The sequence below is a fragment of the Rissa tridactyla genome, chromosome 4 (assembly GCF_028500815.1).
Source record: "Rissa tridactyla isolate bRisTri1 chromosome 4, bRisTri1.patW.cur.20221130, whole genome shotgun sequence".
NCBI lineage: Eukaryota > Metazoa > Chordata > Aves > Charadriiformes > Laridae > Rissa > Rissa tridactyla.
Window position 1 is genome coordinate 28,735,112 of NC_071469.1, and position 18,192 is coordinate 28,753,303.

At 45.3% G+C, this 18,192-nt stretch overlaps 1 protein-coding gene across 13 annotated transcripts in view; it reads right to left on the reverse strand.

Moving 5' to 3' along the window:
• The window catches only part of GPATCH2L (G-patch domain containing 2 like), a 48,040-nt gene extending 35,981 nt beyond the window's left edge, over positions 1-12,059 (reverse strand). For 12 of the 13 annotated variants that reach the window (XM_054200858.1, XM_054200857.1, XM_054200855.1 and 9 more), the window contains exons 1-4: positions 11,974-12,059; positions 9,308-9,978; positions 2,927-2,991; positions 65-241 (exon numbers count right to left, since the gene is read on the reverse strand). In XM_054200858.1, the coding sequence (XP_054056833.1) occupies positions 65-241; positions 2,927-2,991; positions 9,308-9,966 (901 nt within the window). In that variant the 5' untranslated portion in view covers positions 9,967-9,978; positions 11,974-12,059. The remainder of the gene's footprint in view (positions 1-64; positions 242-2,926; positions 2,992-9,307; positions 9,979-11,973) is intronic. The other variant, XM_054200849.1, reaches the window with a different exon arrangement.
• Between the last annotated feature and the right edge of the window lie 6,133 nt (positions 12,060-18,192).

Sequence of the window (18,192 nt, forward strand, 5' to 3'; positions counted from 1 at the left end):
ACAGATGTACTCTTGCCATCACATCAGAAGTTCTCAAACATGTGGCATTCCTTATGGACCTTACCTCTCTGAGCTGGCCGTGAAGGCAAGAGGAACGTGGAATCTGAGAGCTTGTCCAGGCCTGAGTCAATCCGCTCCACTTCAGATCGGTGGTCAGCTCCCCACTTAGGAAGAAGGTTGGGGACAGTGAATCCTGGAACACATTCTCCTTCATAAAACCAATCACTTTGCTCATCATCACCTAAAGAAACAGGATGGAATTAGCCACAAGTAACATCAATGTGCCCCGTGACAGTCCCACAAAAAATTACAGGTAGGCATTTCTGTATGTGAAGTAGCTGAAGTCTCATTAGGAATTCCTTCCTGAAAAGCCTTATATTTGTATTCTGTTTCAATGATCTGCAGTAACTATGGGGCCTCAGTAAATGCTTTAAACTATCCAACTCATCAGTCTACAGAACTTCCCTATAGAACAAAGCTCTCTTTATAGACCTGCCTAGGGCAGCTTTAGCACTCCGTTGCGACTGCATCTTATAAACCTTAGTTCAATGTTGTGTGATGTCTTATGCACAACTCTTTCTCCGAAGTAATTACTGTGACAGAGGTGGAGACCAATCATTTGGCACAAGTTATAAGCCATCACAGGAGGTACTTCACAACAGGGGAAGACCAGGCTCACAGAGTAAGCAGAAGGAGCATATTTACTGATTAGAAAGATCCCTGGTCTCCTAAGACAGCAGCAATGAGGAAACTCCACAACTATTAGAAATGGTCACTCTAAGTACTAACCATGCTGTGAGTCTGACTCAGTCAAAATTTCTTAGAATCTCTGCAAAACTACAGCAGCAGCAACAGAAGTCATGACCAAAGTCTCCATCACAACTTTCACAAGACAAATTTTAAAGGATTGTATGCTAATATCACATTAACTTTTGTCCCAAGAGATCACAATTAACAAAAAAAAAATAATCTACAAATTATAAACTAGGACCATTCTCTGCTCACAGCAGTGCACTGGTATCCGTAATTGCAAAGGCAACCCATTTAATTGGCAACAGCACAAGTATTACATGACGTAACCTCAAAAAAAGGGGGAAAAAAACTACATTCAATTTAAGTACACTGCTATCTTGTATTTCCCATTATTCAGTTTGGAATTGTACTAGAAAACTATTTCTAAGATGATTATTTGTGACCAAAAAAAAAAAAAACCACCAGTGTTGCGCTCTCTCCATCTCTCTGAAGAGCTGTTGTTTATTATTTACTTTAGGACTTGAAACTCTTTAAAAAAAGGAAAGGGAGATGTTTCTTATTTAACCTGAAAGTGCAACAACAGTTTTTAACCCTTTTTTTACATAACTGTAAGCTAAAACATCTTGGCCAGAAAGCTATTATAGTATAAACTGTTTGAACAGACAGAGGCCTGATGACTAGGATGTCAAATCTCTTCTAGTACCTAGACAGGGAAGGCTGTAATTGGATTTTATTAATTTATTTAAGTAGTATATTCTACATGCTCTTGTATACTGGGTATCCTACTTCTAGTAGCAGCCAAAAGTTAATGTCTAAAACGGTATAAAACCAGGGCAAGTATATAGGGCAAGCATATAGACAAGTGTATATATATATATATGTATTTATATATATACACACACACACACTTATCCAGTCTACATCAATCTTGCCTCAGGTGATGAAGTAAAAATTCAACACTTCAGTCACCACCTTGCTTTGTCATCTGATATGCAAGTGCTCACTAATTTCAGCTCCTGCCGAACAGTCATCGGTAAAAAGAGAGAACAAAAGATCTGACTTTTCTGTTGCTTTTGAAGGATGGGAGGCTGGAAACAGTTATTTTTCAGCAAAGGTCAAAGCTGATATTTGAAATCCTTACTCTTGGGGAAGGTATTACAGTCACCTAAGATCACAACAGATCAGCCCTACAGCCTAACATATCATCAGAAAATACATAAGCATATTTGCTATCATCATGTTGACTCACACACAGATACCTGGATCAGTAACAAGCTAGTGGAAGCAGCATTTCCTACTGAGTTACTGATACTACTTCCTTTAGCACTCATATATTCCCAGAAGAGATCTCATCCAAATCTTAGCTTGTGAAATGTGACAGAATCAGAGTGCACACCAGCAGAAGCTGCGCAGAATTACACGTCTCTAGGGTCACATTCCACCTGCTCCAAATGTAATAGCCCTGAGTGCCTATGTGCCTACTACAACCTCTTTCACACTTATTTCTGTCATATCCCCCATAAACTGGACACTGTGCTGTCAGTAATAAATAAAACCAGATTACGTTCCACACTCCAGCCTCCTAAGAAACCATTTCCACAACAGAGATTGAAAATACTAGGCTCAGCTAGTGCACACGAGAGCAAGGGAGGAATGGGTATTTAAAGAAATAAAACCTATCACATAATACTGGTGTCTTCTTAGCACAATCTGTTAGGTGACTTGTCAGTACTAACTGATTCATTAATTTATTTTTTTTTCACAAGGTCTCTTCCTACCCATAAAGAAGACAACTAATAGATTCAGGCACTAATGGTATGTAGACAACAATTAAAACACCTATAGAAACAAATCATAAGCTCTGCTCTTTCATTATGGAGAGCTCTAAAACTCCTCTTGTATTTGTGTGCTTTCCATAATAATAGTTTCTTATATTTCAAATGTTAGGGATCTGATACACAAAGTATTTCAGAAGGAAAAATATACTGTTAACAAAAATCACACCTTGTAGCCCTCAGCTCATTTCTTAACTTCTAGCCCCTCCCAGCCATTGGCCTTTCTCCCGTACTTCCCTCTCTGTCCCTCTTCAAACACAGATCTTTCTTTGTATTTGTAATGAAAGTAAGAGAAATTCCCCAGCAACACAGGAGGAAAGTTACAGGACAGTTGTTACCTTGTCGGCCCTCATCATTGGTAAACAGGCCGGTATCACTGCTGCTGCATACACTGCTGGTTTCGCTGGAACAAAAACAAACAAAAACAACCCACTGTTACAATTGCAGCAGATACAAATCAAAACCCACTTTATTACATTTTATTTCTCTGAGCCCAAAATGCATTACATATCTCACAGAAATTGCATTTCAGCCACATGGCTGACTCTAGCACAGGACATAATTGCTTTCAGTTAAAACCTAGCAATGCTGCATCACTTGAAATAGAGTAGAATCCTGTATCTAGTCTAGTTCTAAGTTATCAAAAAGTAATTAATACAATGGCATTTGCCTCGGGTACTAGAGTTAATAACCTAACTGTGACAGTGTCTGGAATACTCACTAGGAAATTAAGAGCAGTTAAAAAACTCTGTCCTTGGGTCACTTAACAGCTACTGAAAACCCTCTGAAGTTTTCTACTTCAGATTCCTTTCTCTCAAAAACGTTATACAGTTACATAAACCTCCCTTCAATCTACAGCAACTTTTATTTTATTTGGAGGGAAGAGCAGCTGGTATATTTACAATTCTTCAGCCAAATACCTTAGCACAGCATGACTTGCTGCTGCTGAATGCAACCTCGTTACAGCATGCTCTGCATTTGCTGAAGCAGTTACAGGAGACTTAATTCTTGAACCAAAGAATTAAACTAGAAATTAATGTGTAGAAAGCCATTAATCGACTGTAAAGCTGGATGAATATTTGTAGCAGAAGCACATGCTCAGGTCAGTCCCAAGCATCTGATGGCTTTAATGCTGATATTAAATCAATCCTTGGACGCTTCGGGCAACACTTCCTCTGATTTAGCTGAGAGATATCAGAACAAGTAGAAAGTACTTACTGTCCACCCCCTTAGCACTAAAGCCTTAGATGCAAGTGTCAGGTATAACTCAGCACTAGAATCAATCTCCGATCAGGGTGTGCTGTTAGAAAGCATCTCTGGATCATACCAGACACAAGTATCAACTGGATACCCCTTGATTCAAAAGGCTGAAGGATGAGGGATCACAAGATGCATGACCCCAAAGAATTGCAGGCACATAATAAAACCCCATTTTGTGAGCATATTATTGCTCTTAGAAAATGCACTCTGAAGTGTAGCCAAATCAACTCATCATGCTGGATATCTACAAACTCTACATCTTCATCATTGTATAAAGGCCATTTCAACTTAAAGGATGAACAGGCTGTGCATCATTCCCACATTTCAGTATGTAAGTTAATATCAAATTCCAAATCAATCCATTACCAAGTTTGGCCATCCATTCACCCTCCCACATATACACCATAACAATTAAGGCCAAGGACTGAGACCCATGAGTCATTCATTTCATTCCTAGCTCTCCTACCAACTCACTGTATGACCCTGGGCAAATCTCTTAGCATGTCTGCTTTCCCTTTTGAAAGCCTGGATTAATAGTCCTCACAAGCAGCAGATGCAAGGATTGAGTGACTGCTTCATAAGGGTTTTAGCATCCTGAGAGGAAAGGTGCCTGAGAAAGGAAAAAGCATTAAGTCAAGATTCCAGATCATATTAACCATACTTTAAGCATCCTGTTCTACTGAGAGCTCTTTAGTTCCTTATATATACACATTACTGCCAGTGCTTTACTGGAATGAACTTTCACAGATCTCACCCTCTTCACCATCCCTTTTACACTTCAGGGCTGAGCACAAACTAGACTCCTACACAAGCCTTTCTGCAGGTCCAGTAAGCACTGATTAATGACCTCCGCTTGCAAAGGAGGCTACTTACCTTAACCATGAAATAATGAATGCTATTGATCCGACAAGCTACTGCTATAGAGTGTTATTGATCACCCAATCTTTGGTTAAAATGGTCCTCATTTAGCAATTTCACTGTCGCAAACACCTGGAGCAAAGCATGCTTATAATTAAATAGTTTGGGGGAGTTAAAGTGAGAGGTGATGGACAGAGATCTCAGGTTTCCCCCATTTATTCTTGCGCCTGAGCTATTGTTTGTGTCAAGAGGGATATTGATTTTCTATAAAAATAAGAAAACAAGAGGCACCGAGGGGCTGCAGAAGGTCAGGCTGGGCTGGAGAAGGAGGGGAAGCTGAACACTCTGTCTTTGTCACTTGCCTTCCAAGAGAGAGGAATTTTTTCTTTACAGAGAGACTGGTCTCCAATTCATCAGCTTAGCCAGGTTCTTGACTGCCACTGCAGGCTGTCATCAAAACAGCTCCCTTCCAAAGGGTAAATCGACTGAGCTACATGCTCAGGATGAGCACTGGTTACACTCCCAGGCCAGAATACTGCACTGCTTTTGGCTGGGATAGAGTTAAATTTTCCTCACAGTAGCTCTATGGTGCTATGTTTTGGATTTGTGACCAGAACAATGTTGATAACACACTGATGTTTTAATTATTGCTGAACAGTGCTTAAAGAGTGCCAAGGCCATCTCTCTTTCTCACACTGCCCTGCCAGTGAGTAGGCCAGGGGTGCACAAGATGCTGGGAGAGGACAGATCCAGGACAGCTGACCCAAATTGACCAAAGGGATATCCCACACCACATGACGTTGTGCTCTGCAATAAAAGCTGGGGGAAATAAGGAGGAAGGAGGGCGGGGACATTTGGAGCTACAGTGTTTGTCTTCCAAAGTAACCTTTACACATGACGGAGCTCTGCTTTCCTGGAAATGGCTAAACATCTACCTGCTGATGGGAAGTAGTGAATGAATTCCTTTGCTAGAACACATAGCTTTTGCTTTACCTATTAAACCAACTTCATCTCAACCCACGAGTTTTCTCACTTTTCCAATTCTCTCCCTCCTGCCACTGTGAGGGAGTAAGTGGGCGGCTGTGTGGGGCTGAGCTGCCTATCTGCATGAAACCACAACAAATACAAATACATCAGCATCAAGCCAGTGAAGTCACACAGCATTGGTGGGTCAGTACAAACCCCAGTTTGAAAAAGTCACGCTAAGAGTTACGGCACTTGAGAGTGGATTAGACAAACTGCACATCTCTCACTAGTAAGCACATCATTCAAAGTGATTTTTCAGACAGCTCTTGTGCTGCGGTTTGTTCTGCCCTCAAGCCAAACCCAGACCATTCTGGGAGTTCTCAGCTTAGACCAGCAAGAGAAAGAACTTCAGCACTCAATATATAATTTGCCTTTGCTTTATTATGGCTGCAGGGAATCTCAAAGCATTAAGGGACAGAAGGGCACACTACTTCTAACAGTCTTAGCAGTTAATTGTCTCCTTTGTACAAATATACCAATGGCTACTTAACTAAGACCACTTGCTTCCTCTGTTGTTTCCACAATCATTTATATATCAGGCTTTGAGTCATGTCATTACCCAATTTAGAACCATCATCGTTCCCTCATCATATTCCTGCATATCCTTCCTTGTCTCATTTTTTGTTCATCTCTTGCCATGTCTGGCAAACAATTCCAAAGACTTCATTTTCACACACCCTTTGAATCACAATGCTGTAGCATATCTTTCTCCAGGAAAAGACTGGGTACAGTCCCCAAAGCAAACTATAAAAACTACCTCCTCATTAAGGATCCATATCCAAAACTTTCTCGTGAATGGGAGTAGGTTTTTGATCTCACTTAGGGTAAGGAGCCTTCTATAAAGCAGAGAAAATGCTGGATATTTTAGCATTTACAGAGATTCACTCCTACATAACGAAGAAAAGCAAGTGCCAGTGGAGGGGAAGAAAAAGAAGGTGAAAAAAAAAATCGGTTCTGAATATACAACTTAGTTTTCCTAAACCACTTAGTTTTGTGACACTCCCCACTGCTAGATGAGTAAACAGTAGCAGAACCAATTCAGTATCAAAGTGTTTCATAAATCACTAGATTACTATAGACTTCTTCCAAGTCCCACAAACTTTATCAGTCACTTTCCCTCCCCTCAGCTTGTGATAACAACCATACCGTTTGCTCTGCTAGGCATCCAATTTTCTTCTCCCTTCCTGAGGATATGCCCTTGTTATACATCTGTGCGAAGTACTTCTCTTACAGTACCAGAAAAAACAGCTAGAGCAGAGCGAGTGAGGTAAGCACAGCCAGTTTCACTCTGCTGCTCGCAGCAAAGTGCTATATTTAGAGCAGCAGAGACCAAAGCACGATCCTTCACTGCTGCGAGGGATACTCTGCAGTGAAGAGGGATTGTATGTATTTCTCTTTCCAACTTTGACCCTCCCTAGTGAGTCACAGCACAAATCACACACGTGGTGTTGGAGAGGTCAAAACCCCTGGCTTTCCAAAGAGAATCTCAAGGATTTGGCAGCAGACGGTAAACGTCATTTGATGCAGACACTTGCACAATAATTAGTTTGAGAGCAAGGGACAACTGAGACAGAACAAAGCAATCTCCCAGCATGGTCCTCAAGTAACAGTCCAGACAAAGCTGTTTATTTACTCTTTCAAAGGCTGGCACAAATAAAGGCTGGATGAAAGCCTGCTGGTTTAAGTTCAAGCTTGACATGATGGAACAGACTCTGACTGGTGGAAAAAAAAAACCTCAAGGAACACTGTCCATCACTGCCACATCAAGTAAGGGTATCTCTCAGTCCATCACCACTGACATACAACATGCAGGGGCTACTCAGCACATTCCCTTTCCTAGACTACCAGCAAATAGCTCTGAAAAAGATAAAAAGTGCTTTTAACATCTAGTAGCAAAAAGGAATCCACTAGTCTCTTGAAAAGGCCCACTTTGCACCCACTTTTTAAGCAAACAATAGCCACTTTTAAGGAAAGAAATGACTACTTTTTTTGCTACTTCCACTCCGTAAGGGTTATGTATAAACCACACAGATTCAATAAAAACACAATAGTGGTCCCCTATCAGGGGGAAGGTGGTCCCCTATAGTAGTCCCCCTATCAGAGGATTAGGACAGTGAGGGCGTATTACAACCTATGCTTCTCACAGTATCTTAGAAAATACCACTGAGAAGTTTGCACTTACAGCTATTATCCACAAAGCCTTCAATAACAAAGTGCCACCTTGTCCACTCTGACAAACTGCAGGAGCCAGAACACTTAAGTGAACCTTAACATATGAACAATTATACTGGATCAAACAATTATACTTTCCAAATCTACTGTCCTCTGTGATTGCACCTATTATGGTGGATGCTTGAGGAAAGAACATAAGAACATGACAAATACAGACTGACTGTTTCCTATGTATATTCCTCCTCCAGCTTCTGGCAGTCAGCAGTTTTGAGACTTCCTGAGCTGGATCTTCCATCTGGGCTGTAATGCTTAACAGCCCCTGATACATCTATGCTCCGCATCCCTCCTTTTGGACACATCTAAATTTTTGACCTCCAAAATGTCCCACAGCAGAGTTCCAAACCTCATGTTTTATGAAAAATAACAATTTTTTTTTTTGTTTTAAATGTTTCCTCAACATCTCCTGCTTCTTACACAACAACAATTAGGAAATAAACAAGTCTATTCACTTTGTGCATGCCACTTATTAAGAAATCTCCTCCATTTGATTCTCAGCAGTTGTTTCCTTTCAAACCTGAAAAATCTCTTCGTACAGAAGCAGTTTTATAACCCCTAACCTTCTATGGAGAGAATAAAAGTCACACTCGAGGGGAAAACTTCCCAAGAGTGACACACAAGCAAATTCAGATCATAACATCTACACTTCTCATTTTCATCTCGTGTACCAAATTCTGCCACAAATTCATCAAAGTTCTCCAAAACTGGACACAGAGACATGCCAGACTCCACTGTTTGCACAAGCTTAGCCTCTAAGTATAAATTCAGCTTTCTCCAGCTTCTTTATCATCTTGCTACATTTTCCCCATAGCTAGCCTTTCAGGACCTTACTCCAGATCCAGAGCAGAGATGCAGAACTGCAAACAAGATGTTTTGACTAAGGTTCACACAGTACCTGCACAGAGGGCTAATGGTCACGATGGGAGAGCTGTCTGTTCTGTATTACTACTTACGGTAAATTCTGAAAACAAGAAACTGAGATCAGTTCATATGAGTCACGCAACACAAGTGTAAACCATGGATTTACTCTCCAAACCTCAGGCCACAAGCATGCCACTTTGTAGCTGCAGGGCCACAGACATTTCAGAGGGCTCCTTGTGTAACAGAATCCAGAAACGTATCAGCTTGCCAACTTTTCAAGGAAGTGTTTTGGGTCATCAGTACTGACAGGAAAGACTTGGAAAATATCTACAGTTTAGAAGTAGCTGAAGTATTTCTCCTCTTCAAAAAAGAGAACAGCACTCAGAAATTTTGATAAGAACTTCTAAAAGCAAGGCACGGAATTTACAAGCAGCTGCAAGCAAGGCAGCCATGTGACTAGCACAGGAAAGAAACCGAGATCTCACCATTCTGACATGTTTTCATCAGAGCCCTGTTTCTGCTCATCAGCTTCACACTCCATTCGCTCCTTCCTTCCCCCTTTGCTGAGGAAGGGCCTGTTCTCTCCTGATTCACAAAGGCCATGACCTGATGATGTCCAAGGTGTATTTTCTTTCCAGCGTGAAAGACGCTGTTTCTTGGCTGACTTGAACCTGCAGCCCCTCTCGTAGTTCCACTCTGACACCCTGAGCTTTTGCTGGAGACTAGCAGCCACCTCTGATGTCACACGTTTGACTTTCCGTCGGCGCCTGAGAGGTCGACAAGGTGCATTCTCTGTAAAGGAGTCTGACTCGTGCCACGAGTGTTGCTTGCTCCTCAGGGTGGCACTGAGAGCTGGGTGTCGTTTGACCACTGCCATGTCATCAGAGTCACTGAAATTGGCTGTCAGCACCTCACGGCAATCCTTGACAGCTTCATCCAAGCTTGACTCTGAGGCCTCGCTGTAGCAGCAGGCATGCTCTGCCTGATGCGTGAAGTCTGAGCGTCGTTTACGACCTCGTCTCTTGCGAAGTTGACGCCGCTGCTGCCGTGGGCTTAGGGCCATCTCTTCCCATAGTTCATCCAGCTTGTTTTGTTCTGAAGTCTGCTCTAAGGCTGAGGCCAAGTCATGCACCAGTTCATCCATTGGCAATGCCTACTAAAAATGACAACAATTAGCACCAGATATAAGTGCTGCTACCAACTGTATTGGGTTTGCGTGGCAAGGTTTTGGCAGCAGGGAGGCTTCTGTGAGAAGCTGCTAGAAGCTTCCCTTATGTCGACAGAGCCAATGCCAGCCGTCTCCAAGACAGACCCACCACTGGCCACCGCTGAGCCCATTAGTGACAGTGGCAGCACCTCTTTAAGAAGGGGGAAAAAGAACCCTCTGGATTTGCAGCCGGAGAGAGGAGTGAGAACATGTGAGAGAAACAGCAGCCGCCATGGTCAGTGAAAAAGGAGGAAAAGGAGGTGCTCCAGGCACCAAAGCAGAGTCCCCTGCAGCCCGTGGTGAAGCAGGCTATCCCCCTGCAGCCCATGGAGGTTAACGGTGGAGCAGATATCCACCTGCAGCCTGTGGAGGACCTCATGCTAGAGCAGGTGGATGCCCAAAGGAGGCTATGACCCCGTGGGAAGCCCATGCTGGAGCAGGCTCCTGGCAGGACCTGTGGAGAGAGGACCCCATGATGGAGCAGTTTTGCTGGCAGGACTTGTGACCCCATGGAGGACCCACATGGAAGCAGTTCCTGAAGGACTGCACCCCGTAGAAGGGATCCACACTGCAACAGTTCCTGAAGAACTGTAGCCCATGGGAAGGACTCATATTGGAGACATTTGTGGAGGACTGTGTCCCGTGGGAGGGACTTCACGCTAGAGCAGGGAAGGAGTGTAAGGAGCCCTCCCCCTGGGGAGGAAGGAGCAGCAGAGACAACTTGTGATGAACTGACCACAACCCCCACTCCCTGTCTCCCTATGCTGTTTGAGGGGAGGAAGGTAGAGAAAATCAGGAGTAAAGTTAAGCCCGGGAAGAAGGGAGGGGTGGGGGAAAATTTTTTAAGATTTGTTTTTATTTTCTCATTATCCTACTCTGATTTGAATGGTAATAAATTATTTTCCCCGAGTCGTCTGTTTTGCCCATGACAATAACTGGTGAATGATCTCCCTGTCCTTATCTCAGCCCACAGCCTTTCATTATATTTTCTCTCCCCTTTCCAATTGAGTAGGGGAGAGTGACAGAACAGCTTCGGAGGGCAACTCGTGTCCAGCCAGGGTCAACCCACACTAATACATCACTAGGCTAGAGTATGCTATAGCCTTTAAACGTTAACCACATCCATACTTGTTTTTGAGTTGCCTAGGAGAATCCAATGCAGGACAACTGCCGCTTCTCGTGCTAACACTCACTCCTTCCTTTTGCAAGGGTTAAATCCCTTTTCTAACCATGGCAGCAGAGATCTCACTCGTGCAGCAGCTGGGGCAAGTGCTCTGTGTCTGAAAAGGCCTTAAGGTTGCATTTTTTGTGCTGAAGCAACATGATCTATCACACATCCTATGGATATGACAGTCTGTAACTAGCTCGCTACCTGGTGTCGGTAAGCTCCAGAGAAGAGTTAGCCTGCTTGGCAAACAGATCGAGTCTTCCAAAAAGTAGACAAGCAGCAAAGCTGAGAGTAAAACAGATGGTAATGCAAGTAGTTTGCAAGCCAGCATCATTTCAAAGGCAAAACAAGGTGTGCGGGACCCTGTGCTCCTTCGAACGGGGTGTACGAGACCGAGCCCCAACTCCTACGGCCAAAAAAATCCCACCCCTTCCACCTCAGGGCTGTCAGGAAGCCAATATCAACGCCCTGGCCAAACCTCTCACCTCACAACCTCCCCCTCTCCCCCAGCCGTGCCTTGCAGGCGGGGGATTTCTCCCCCCACCTCTTTACCGGGCTCAGAAACACCCGTACCCCCGCTGAAGCACCTGCCCGCAGGCCGCCTCCCTTTGCCCTCTCAGCGCCGCCCGGCCTTTCCCTTCCTCTGGGGAAGAAGCCCGGTGACTTCTACCGGACAACGCTACCGGGATGTCCCGCTCCCTTCCCCCCTCATCCCCCCCCGCCGCCGCTCCCCGCTTCAGGGACCCTCTGCCGGGCCTCACCCCGACCCCACTCACCGGCCAGCGCCCCGCTCCGCCAGCCCCTCCTCAACGCCGCTTCCGGCCTCCCCGGGCCACTTCCTCCTCGCCCGCCCCGCCTGAGGGGCGGGTCCGGCGGCGGCGGGGAGCGAGGAGGGGGGGTTGGCCCGGCCGGGAGGCCGCTGCGCCGCCGATTCGGCGGCGCAGCGGCCTCCCGGCCGGGCCAACCCCCCCTCCCGCTTCCCGCCGCGCCTCAGACCCGGTCGCCGCCGCTGCGAGGGTCTCAATCGCTTCTCCCTCGATTTACGCCGTGGTGGGAGCCATTACAGCTCATTTACCTGTTAAGAGGAGGGGAGGTGGCCCTTGCCACACGCTTACCCTTCACTGCCTTGTTTATGTGTATATATATATATATATTTTTTTTTTTCCTTTTGATAACCCACACTTCGCTGCTGGCACACTAATTGCCCACATCAGGCCAGCAATTAGTTACCTCCCAAATTAAACCTCACGGTGTTAACGCCCCTCTCTGCACCCGCAGTCATTTTTACGCGTCAACGGGCCATCAGCGTACAGCCAGGTGTGACCCTGCCGCCGTCCGGTTTTGCTTAGCGTTCCCTTTTTTTTTCTCGTCGTTCTTGTTCGTGGTTTGGTTTTTTTGACCCGTTTGGCCATGTTCGTTTTCGAGACGATACTCGTTTGTTCTTCACATAACGTTTTACGAGGCAGCGTGTCAAAGGCTTTGCGGAAGTCCAGTTAATATTACGTCCGTGACATTCTCTTCGCTAATTTTGTGAGTTCAGTCAGAGAAAGTAGTCAGGTTTGTCTGGCGTGATTTGTTCTCTATAGATCTATGCTGCTGCTTATTGCTCACAGATCTCTCTCACCCTTTGTATTTTTGCTTTTTTTTTCCCCCCCGCCTCTATTTATTCCGTCATGTCACTGGCAACAGAAGTTACTCTGAAAGGGTGATAATTGCCAAGATGACTCCTTCCTCCCTGCTGCCCCCCCTAAAAGACTGGTACGGCACTTGCTTTTCCTCAGTCCTCTGGCACCCTCCCTAGTTTGTCAAGATACTTCAAAAATAAGAGAATCCTGGAGTTCGACGTTGATTCCTACACCCCTATAGGACAGTCGTCGTTTCACTTCACTGAGCTCTTTCTACATGCCGTTTCTTTAACTAGTCCTTTACATTGGTCTGAGCTGTCACGTTAACATTTTCATTACCTTTTCCTTCTCTGAGAAATTTCCTTGGAAAAGAAATATTAAAAGAAGAAAAACAGTCATTAGGTAGATCATTTTTATCCCGTTCCCAATAGCTGACTTCATTTAAGTTACTTTCGCCGCACCGATTTGTCTGCAAAATTCTGTCCTTTTGTCTTTTTAACCCTTTCCGTGGCAGTAACTCACCCTACTGGTCTGCAGTATTTTGTTTTCCCTGCCAGTTTCCTATTTCCAATACAGGGGTTTTCTTTTTACTCTCAGATCTGAGAGCCAATCCCTCCTAAAATCTAATCCTGTTTCACCGCTGCAATCCTTTTTCATGCTTCAGGATATAAAAGAGCTACAAAATGTCTGGGTTAGAGAGAAACTCCCCTGATGGGAAGGTTATTCTGTAAACATCCACTTCAGAGCTTCTTACCCCTTCATTTCAAGCACTCGGTACTGGCTGCCATTCTAGGCAGGATAACAAACCAGGCAAACAATTGTGTACAAGAAATCCTGTGTTTGGATGTCCTGGGGAGTCAGCAGCAGATGCCTGTTCTAATTTCTCTTGTTTTCCCTTCATTTTCCCAAATGTTGTTTCAGTTGGTCAACAAACTCTTTTGGAACTGGTATAAATTTTACTTCACCTGTCTAATTTTTTAGATATTTTCAACACTTCAAATTTCAACAGAAGTTAGCAGCGTTTGGCTTGAGTAAAGGCAGCCGATTGGTGTGTGGAGTTGATTTTTTGGGAGAGGGTAAAGCGAAAGATAGGGCAGAAGCTGCTTTTGCAGTTGCCAGAGTCCCAAGAACTAAAATGGTGCAGCAATGGAGCGTTGATGTCTATGGGAAAAATCAGAAAATTGGGAATAGGAGTTGGAGAAATACAACGGGGCAGTTGGGTTAATCTGTGTTTGAGCGGTTTATGGCATTTCTGTCCTGTCTTACAAGGTTGACTCTGAAGTGGGCCAGTGACCGTAAATTTTGAATCCTTCTCTGCGTTCGACTTCATCCTGTGTCCCTGGCAAATTATTCATTCTCTGTGCGCTTTGCAGGTTCCCTGCGTGGACAACGGCAAACAGCCCATCTTCTCAGCTCTAGTTTTGCTCATGAAATGCTCTAGCGATACAACATGCTTGGCACTCTTACTGGATTGTTTTCCCTCCCTGGGCTTTGTACATCCAGGTTTCTTTTTCCTGCCCGGAGGCTTGGGGTCACTGGCGCTGAACTGCTGCTGGGCCTGGAGGTGGGAGAGGAGATGGTGGTGGTGAGGGATGTTTCCGAGGCGAGCAGGAGAGGATGCTAGCAGCGTGTGGTTGCCATGCCTTTGCCCAGCTCCCTCTCCAGCGGGCAGCGGGAGAGGTACGTCCCGGAGGAGCGGGAGAGGAGAGGGGCCGTTGCTCTACCCCAGCAAATGCTCTGCCTGGTCCCATGGTGCTTCTCAGCGAAACCTTCCAGGGGTTAAAAGGAAAAAGAGAGCGACAGAAAGGGGACAAGAGACAAAGGGAGGAATAAAGTCAAAAAATGTGCCGTGAAGCTTCTTGCAGCAAAACGCGGAGAAAGTCATTTCCAACTTCTTTCATCTCGGAGATGAAGCCACTAAATAAAAGGGCAGCGCAGAACACAAGGGCTTTTAATCTGTCTCATCTCCTTCATAATAACTGCAAATTTTCCCTGGGCTCCTGGGAGTGAGCCTCTTTCCTCTGTCTTTGCCTTATCTCCCCCCTCCATATTTCACAGCCGGCTCGGCTCCCCTCACTCGGCTGCCCCCGGCCTAGTCTCCGAGAGGCCTGTGGGAGCCGCCAGCTCCCAGGGCCTCATTGTTCCCGGCTTGGGAGGAAGCTCAGGGAGGGAATTGAAGGCAAGTCAAAGGGAAACGGCATCATCGCTGCTTCATTAATGGGAACCTTTCAGCAGAAAACATATCAGAGCGAGGTCTTTTCAGAGGCAGTAATTAGCAATTTGGAGCCTTCCCCCCTCAGGAGATGCAGCTGCGATCTAACAAGTGGGAGCAGTGCTCGCCTCCTTTTACGCTTCATATTTATTGTTTTTCATTTTCTCCATCTTCCTCCCATTGTCCAGCCTCCTCCTCGCTGCCAGATAAGGGCCCTTTATTAATCGCTCCCTTTTAATTCTTCATTAATGATAATAACTTTCTCTGGCATGCGGAGAGGAGTTAATCTTTCCTGGGTATTGAGAAAGGACAGGGCTGAAAGGGAGGGAGTGAAGAAGTGCATGGTGGACAAGGCTATACTGCCATGTTTCCCTCCCACCCCACCACCCGGAAGGAGTTTCTGAAGACTTCGGCTGCCGAGCTGTGAGTTGCCCATCGGAAAGCCTCGGGCTGTCAGTTTGGTCAAGCTGTGTGGCTTTGGTGGGATGTACCCTGGCTCAGAGATACGTCCCTTACCAGAAACAAGTATACTTGGGCCGGAGGGAGAGACTTTCTCTGCGTGTCTTCACAAAAAAAACAACGGTGTCTTGGTGTGACTTTAGGCTGTGTTTGCTTGTCTTGTGAGAACACTCCCTCAGACACCTTCAAAGCCTGGTTTCCCAACTGCCAACACTGTCCAAGCTTAAACAACACCTGAATGTGGAAAGAAATGGTATCTGGGAGGTTCTGCAACATGACAAGACCCTCCCTGGTGCCTCCCCCTGACAGAGTCTGCCTTGGATTGCTCCCATCTGGAGGTGCCAGTCCACCAACGTGGACATCTGTGAGAAGTGACTGCTGCCAGGCTGGCTCAGCATCGTCAGCCCAGCAACAAAAGCTGGATGAACATGGCAGGGAGGGGAGGAGGCTGTCACACCCGCTATGGCCACATGTGTGGGGCTACAGTCAATGAATACCAGCCCCAAGAACATGCTGGGGAGGACAGTCCTGCAATACCCATTACACTTACAAAGCTTAGCTTCCCTTCCTAGTGTTTTGTACCACTGGCTTCATGGTAACCCCTGTTAGTGAGGGCCATGCAACTGATCTTGCCTTACAGTGGTAGCCTCAGCACTTTCTGGGCAGCTGGGCGTGCCACTACCAATTAAGAATATTTTACTACTACCAAATACGAGGAAAAAAAGGACGAATGCTACTGTCACCAGGATAGATGGCTCCACAACCTCATTGAGGATTGTCAGGTTGGCAACAGTGGGAGATGCTGAGGGAAGGGAACAAATGGCATGAGGAGAACACAGAAACTTCAACGCAGGAGCTCAAGCTCATCTGTCAACTCTAGAGACCCTCACAGAGTGGTCCTATCCCAGCTTCGCACCCTGGTGTCATTCCATGGGTGTTGCCAAAGAAGCCAGCCACAGTTCAAATTAGGCCCTGGAAGCACAAATTGCCACATGCTCACCTGTGACAGAGGTGACACAACACCATCAGTATCGTTGTGTGCTGATCTGAGGCAGTTGTCCAGCAGCGCTGGGAACTGGGCAAGAAACCAAGCTGCTGAGGGAGTCAGGGCAGGAGAGGGGAGAAACAGAAAAAAAATTAAATTTGGTGTTTTCGTTTGCTTCTGCTTTGATGTCATTTTCAGGCAGATATCCTGTCTGCATTCTTTTAGAGACCATGGTAGAAAATACTTTTTTCTCTAAGTCAATGCTCTCTCTTGGCCCAACATCAGGACTCTTGCCAATGGCTGTGGGGCAGAGAGGGTCAGTTTATTTGTGACAAGCATCAGCTTGTGTTTCCCTAGTATGCTCTGGTTCTGAAGTGTCTTTGAGGGTGAAGTGAAACTCAGGCCTACATTTATGTTCCTTTGAGCAATTTGCTACCAGCATCTTTGTTCATTTAATGTGGACTTTGAAGGATTCCTGGTAGTTCCAATAATCAGGGATGACCTGTATTTCAGTGTCCTGCGACAGACCTGTGCTTAATTTCCAGTGACCCTAAGACATTGTGGGGAGATGTCTAAAAGAACTTTCTAGATATGAACTTGAAGTAATATAGAAAGTGGGGCTGGCCTCTGTAAATGGTGCGTTTTAATCTCCCAGAGGGTCAAGCTAGTCCAATTAAATGTGGGCTGGCTTTTAGGACTCATTGTTTGCCCACAGCATCTCTGCATGAAGCCAAAAGACTTCACTTGCACAAAGCAAATGGAAGAGGTCTTCACACCTAACAGTGATAAATTAATTTCGTATTTTAAAACACGTATCTTTTCTTTAGACTCACTGAATCAGTTCTTGTCCGGTCCAACACTGCTCCCCTGCACTGGCAGGCCAGCAGGGCATACCAAATCCTCTCCTCCACCCTTGCAGCCCCACTAGTCATAGAGATGCTCTGCACCTTCTAAGACTGTTGCCTGCCTTCACACGTCTGGCAGTGGATGGAGACAGAGAGAGTTGAAGTGAGGGGATCCAGGAGGTTTGTGGAACCTGGTGCGTATGAGGGCCATCCTCCTTCCAGTATGGTGTGCTAAGCACTAAATAGAGATGCAAATCCTACCTCAGTCAGGATTCACAGGGACTTTGTCTCTGCTAGCAGTCAGCTGAGCAATGACCATGTGCGGGCTACATGGTCAGGACTTGCGACAAGATGCCACTCCTGCTGATATGGCCAAGCCAAACTTCTGATTGCTGTGGAGAGTACACTGTAAATACAGGTGTGAGGCAACATAAACCAAACATTATTATTACTGTGAGAGGAGAGAGACAAGGTATCACAGATGCAGAGTTCCTCAGGAAAAAGAAAAAAATTTAAAATGAAGGTAAATCAATTTTACATGGATTCTTCCATAGAAAGGACATTTAAATATAGCAAGCAGGATGTTAATAATGCTGTAACTTGGAAGCAAGAACTAAATAAAAAGAGAAACTGAGAGCAAGCAAGGCAGGAACTAAAGAACCGCTAAACGAATTACAGGAATCCCCTTAGTCTTGCAACTGAAAGCCTGGTCATGAGGCTACTCATCTCTTATCTAGCATGTTTTATTAGATAATTTTTCTTTATTTGGCAATAGATCAAGAACTTCTGTAGGACTGGAATGGTCTGGGTTCTTACTATGGTGCCTGTCCACCTGCCATTGCTGGTGTAACAGCAGTGGCCTCTGAGTC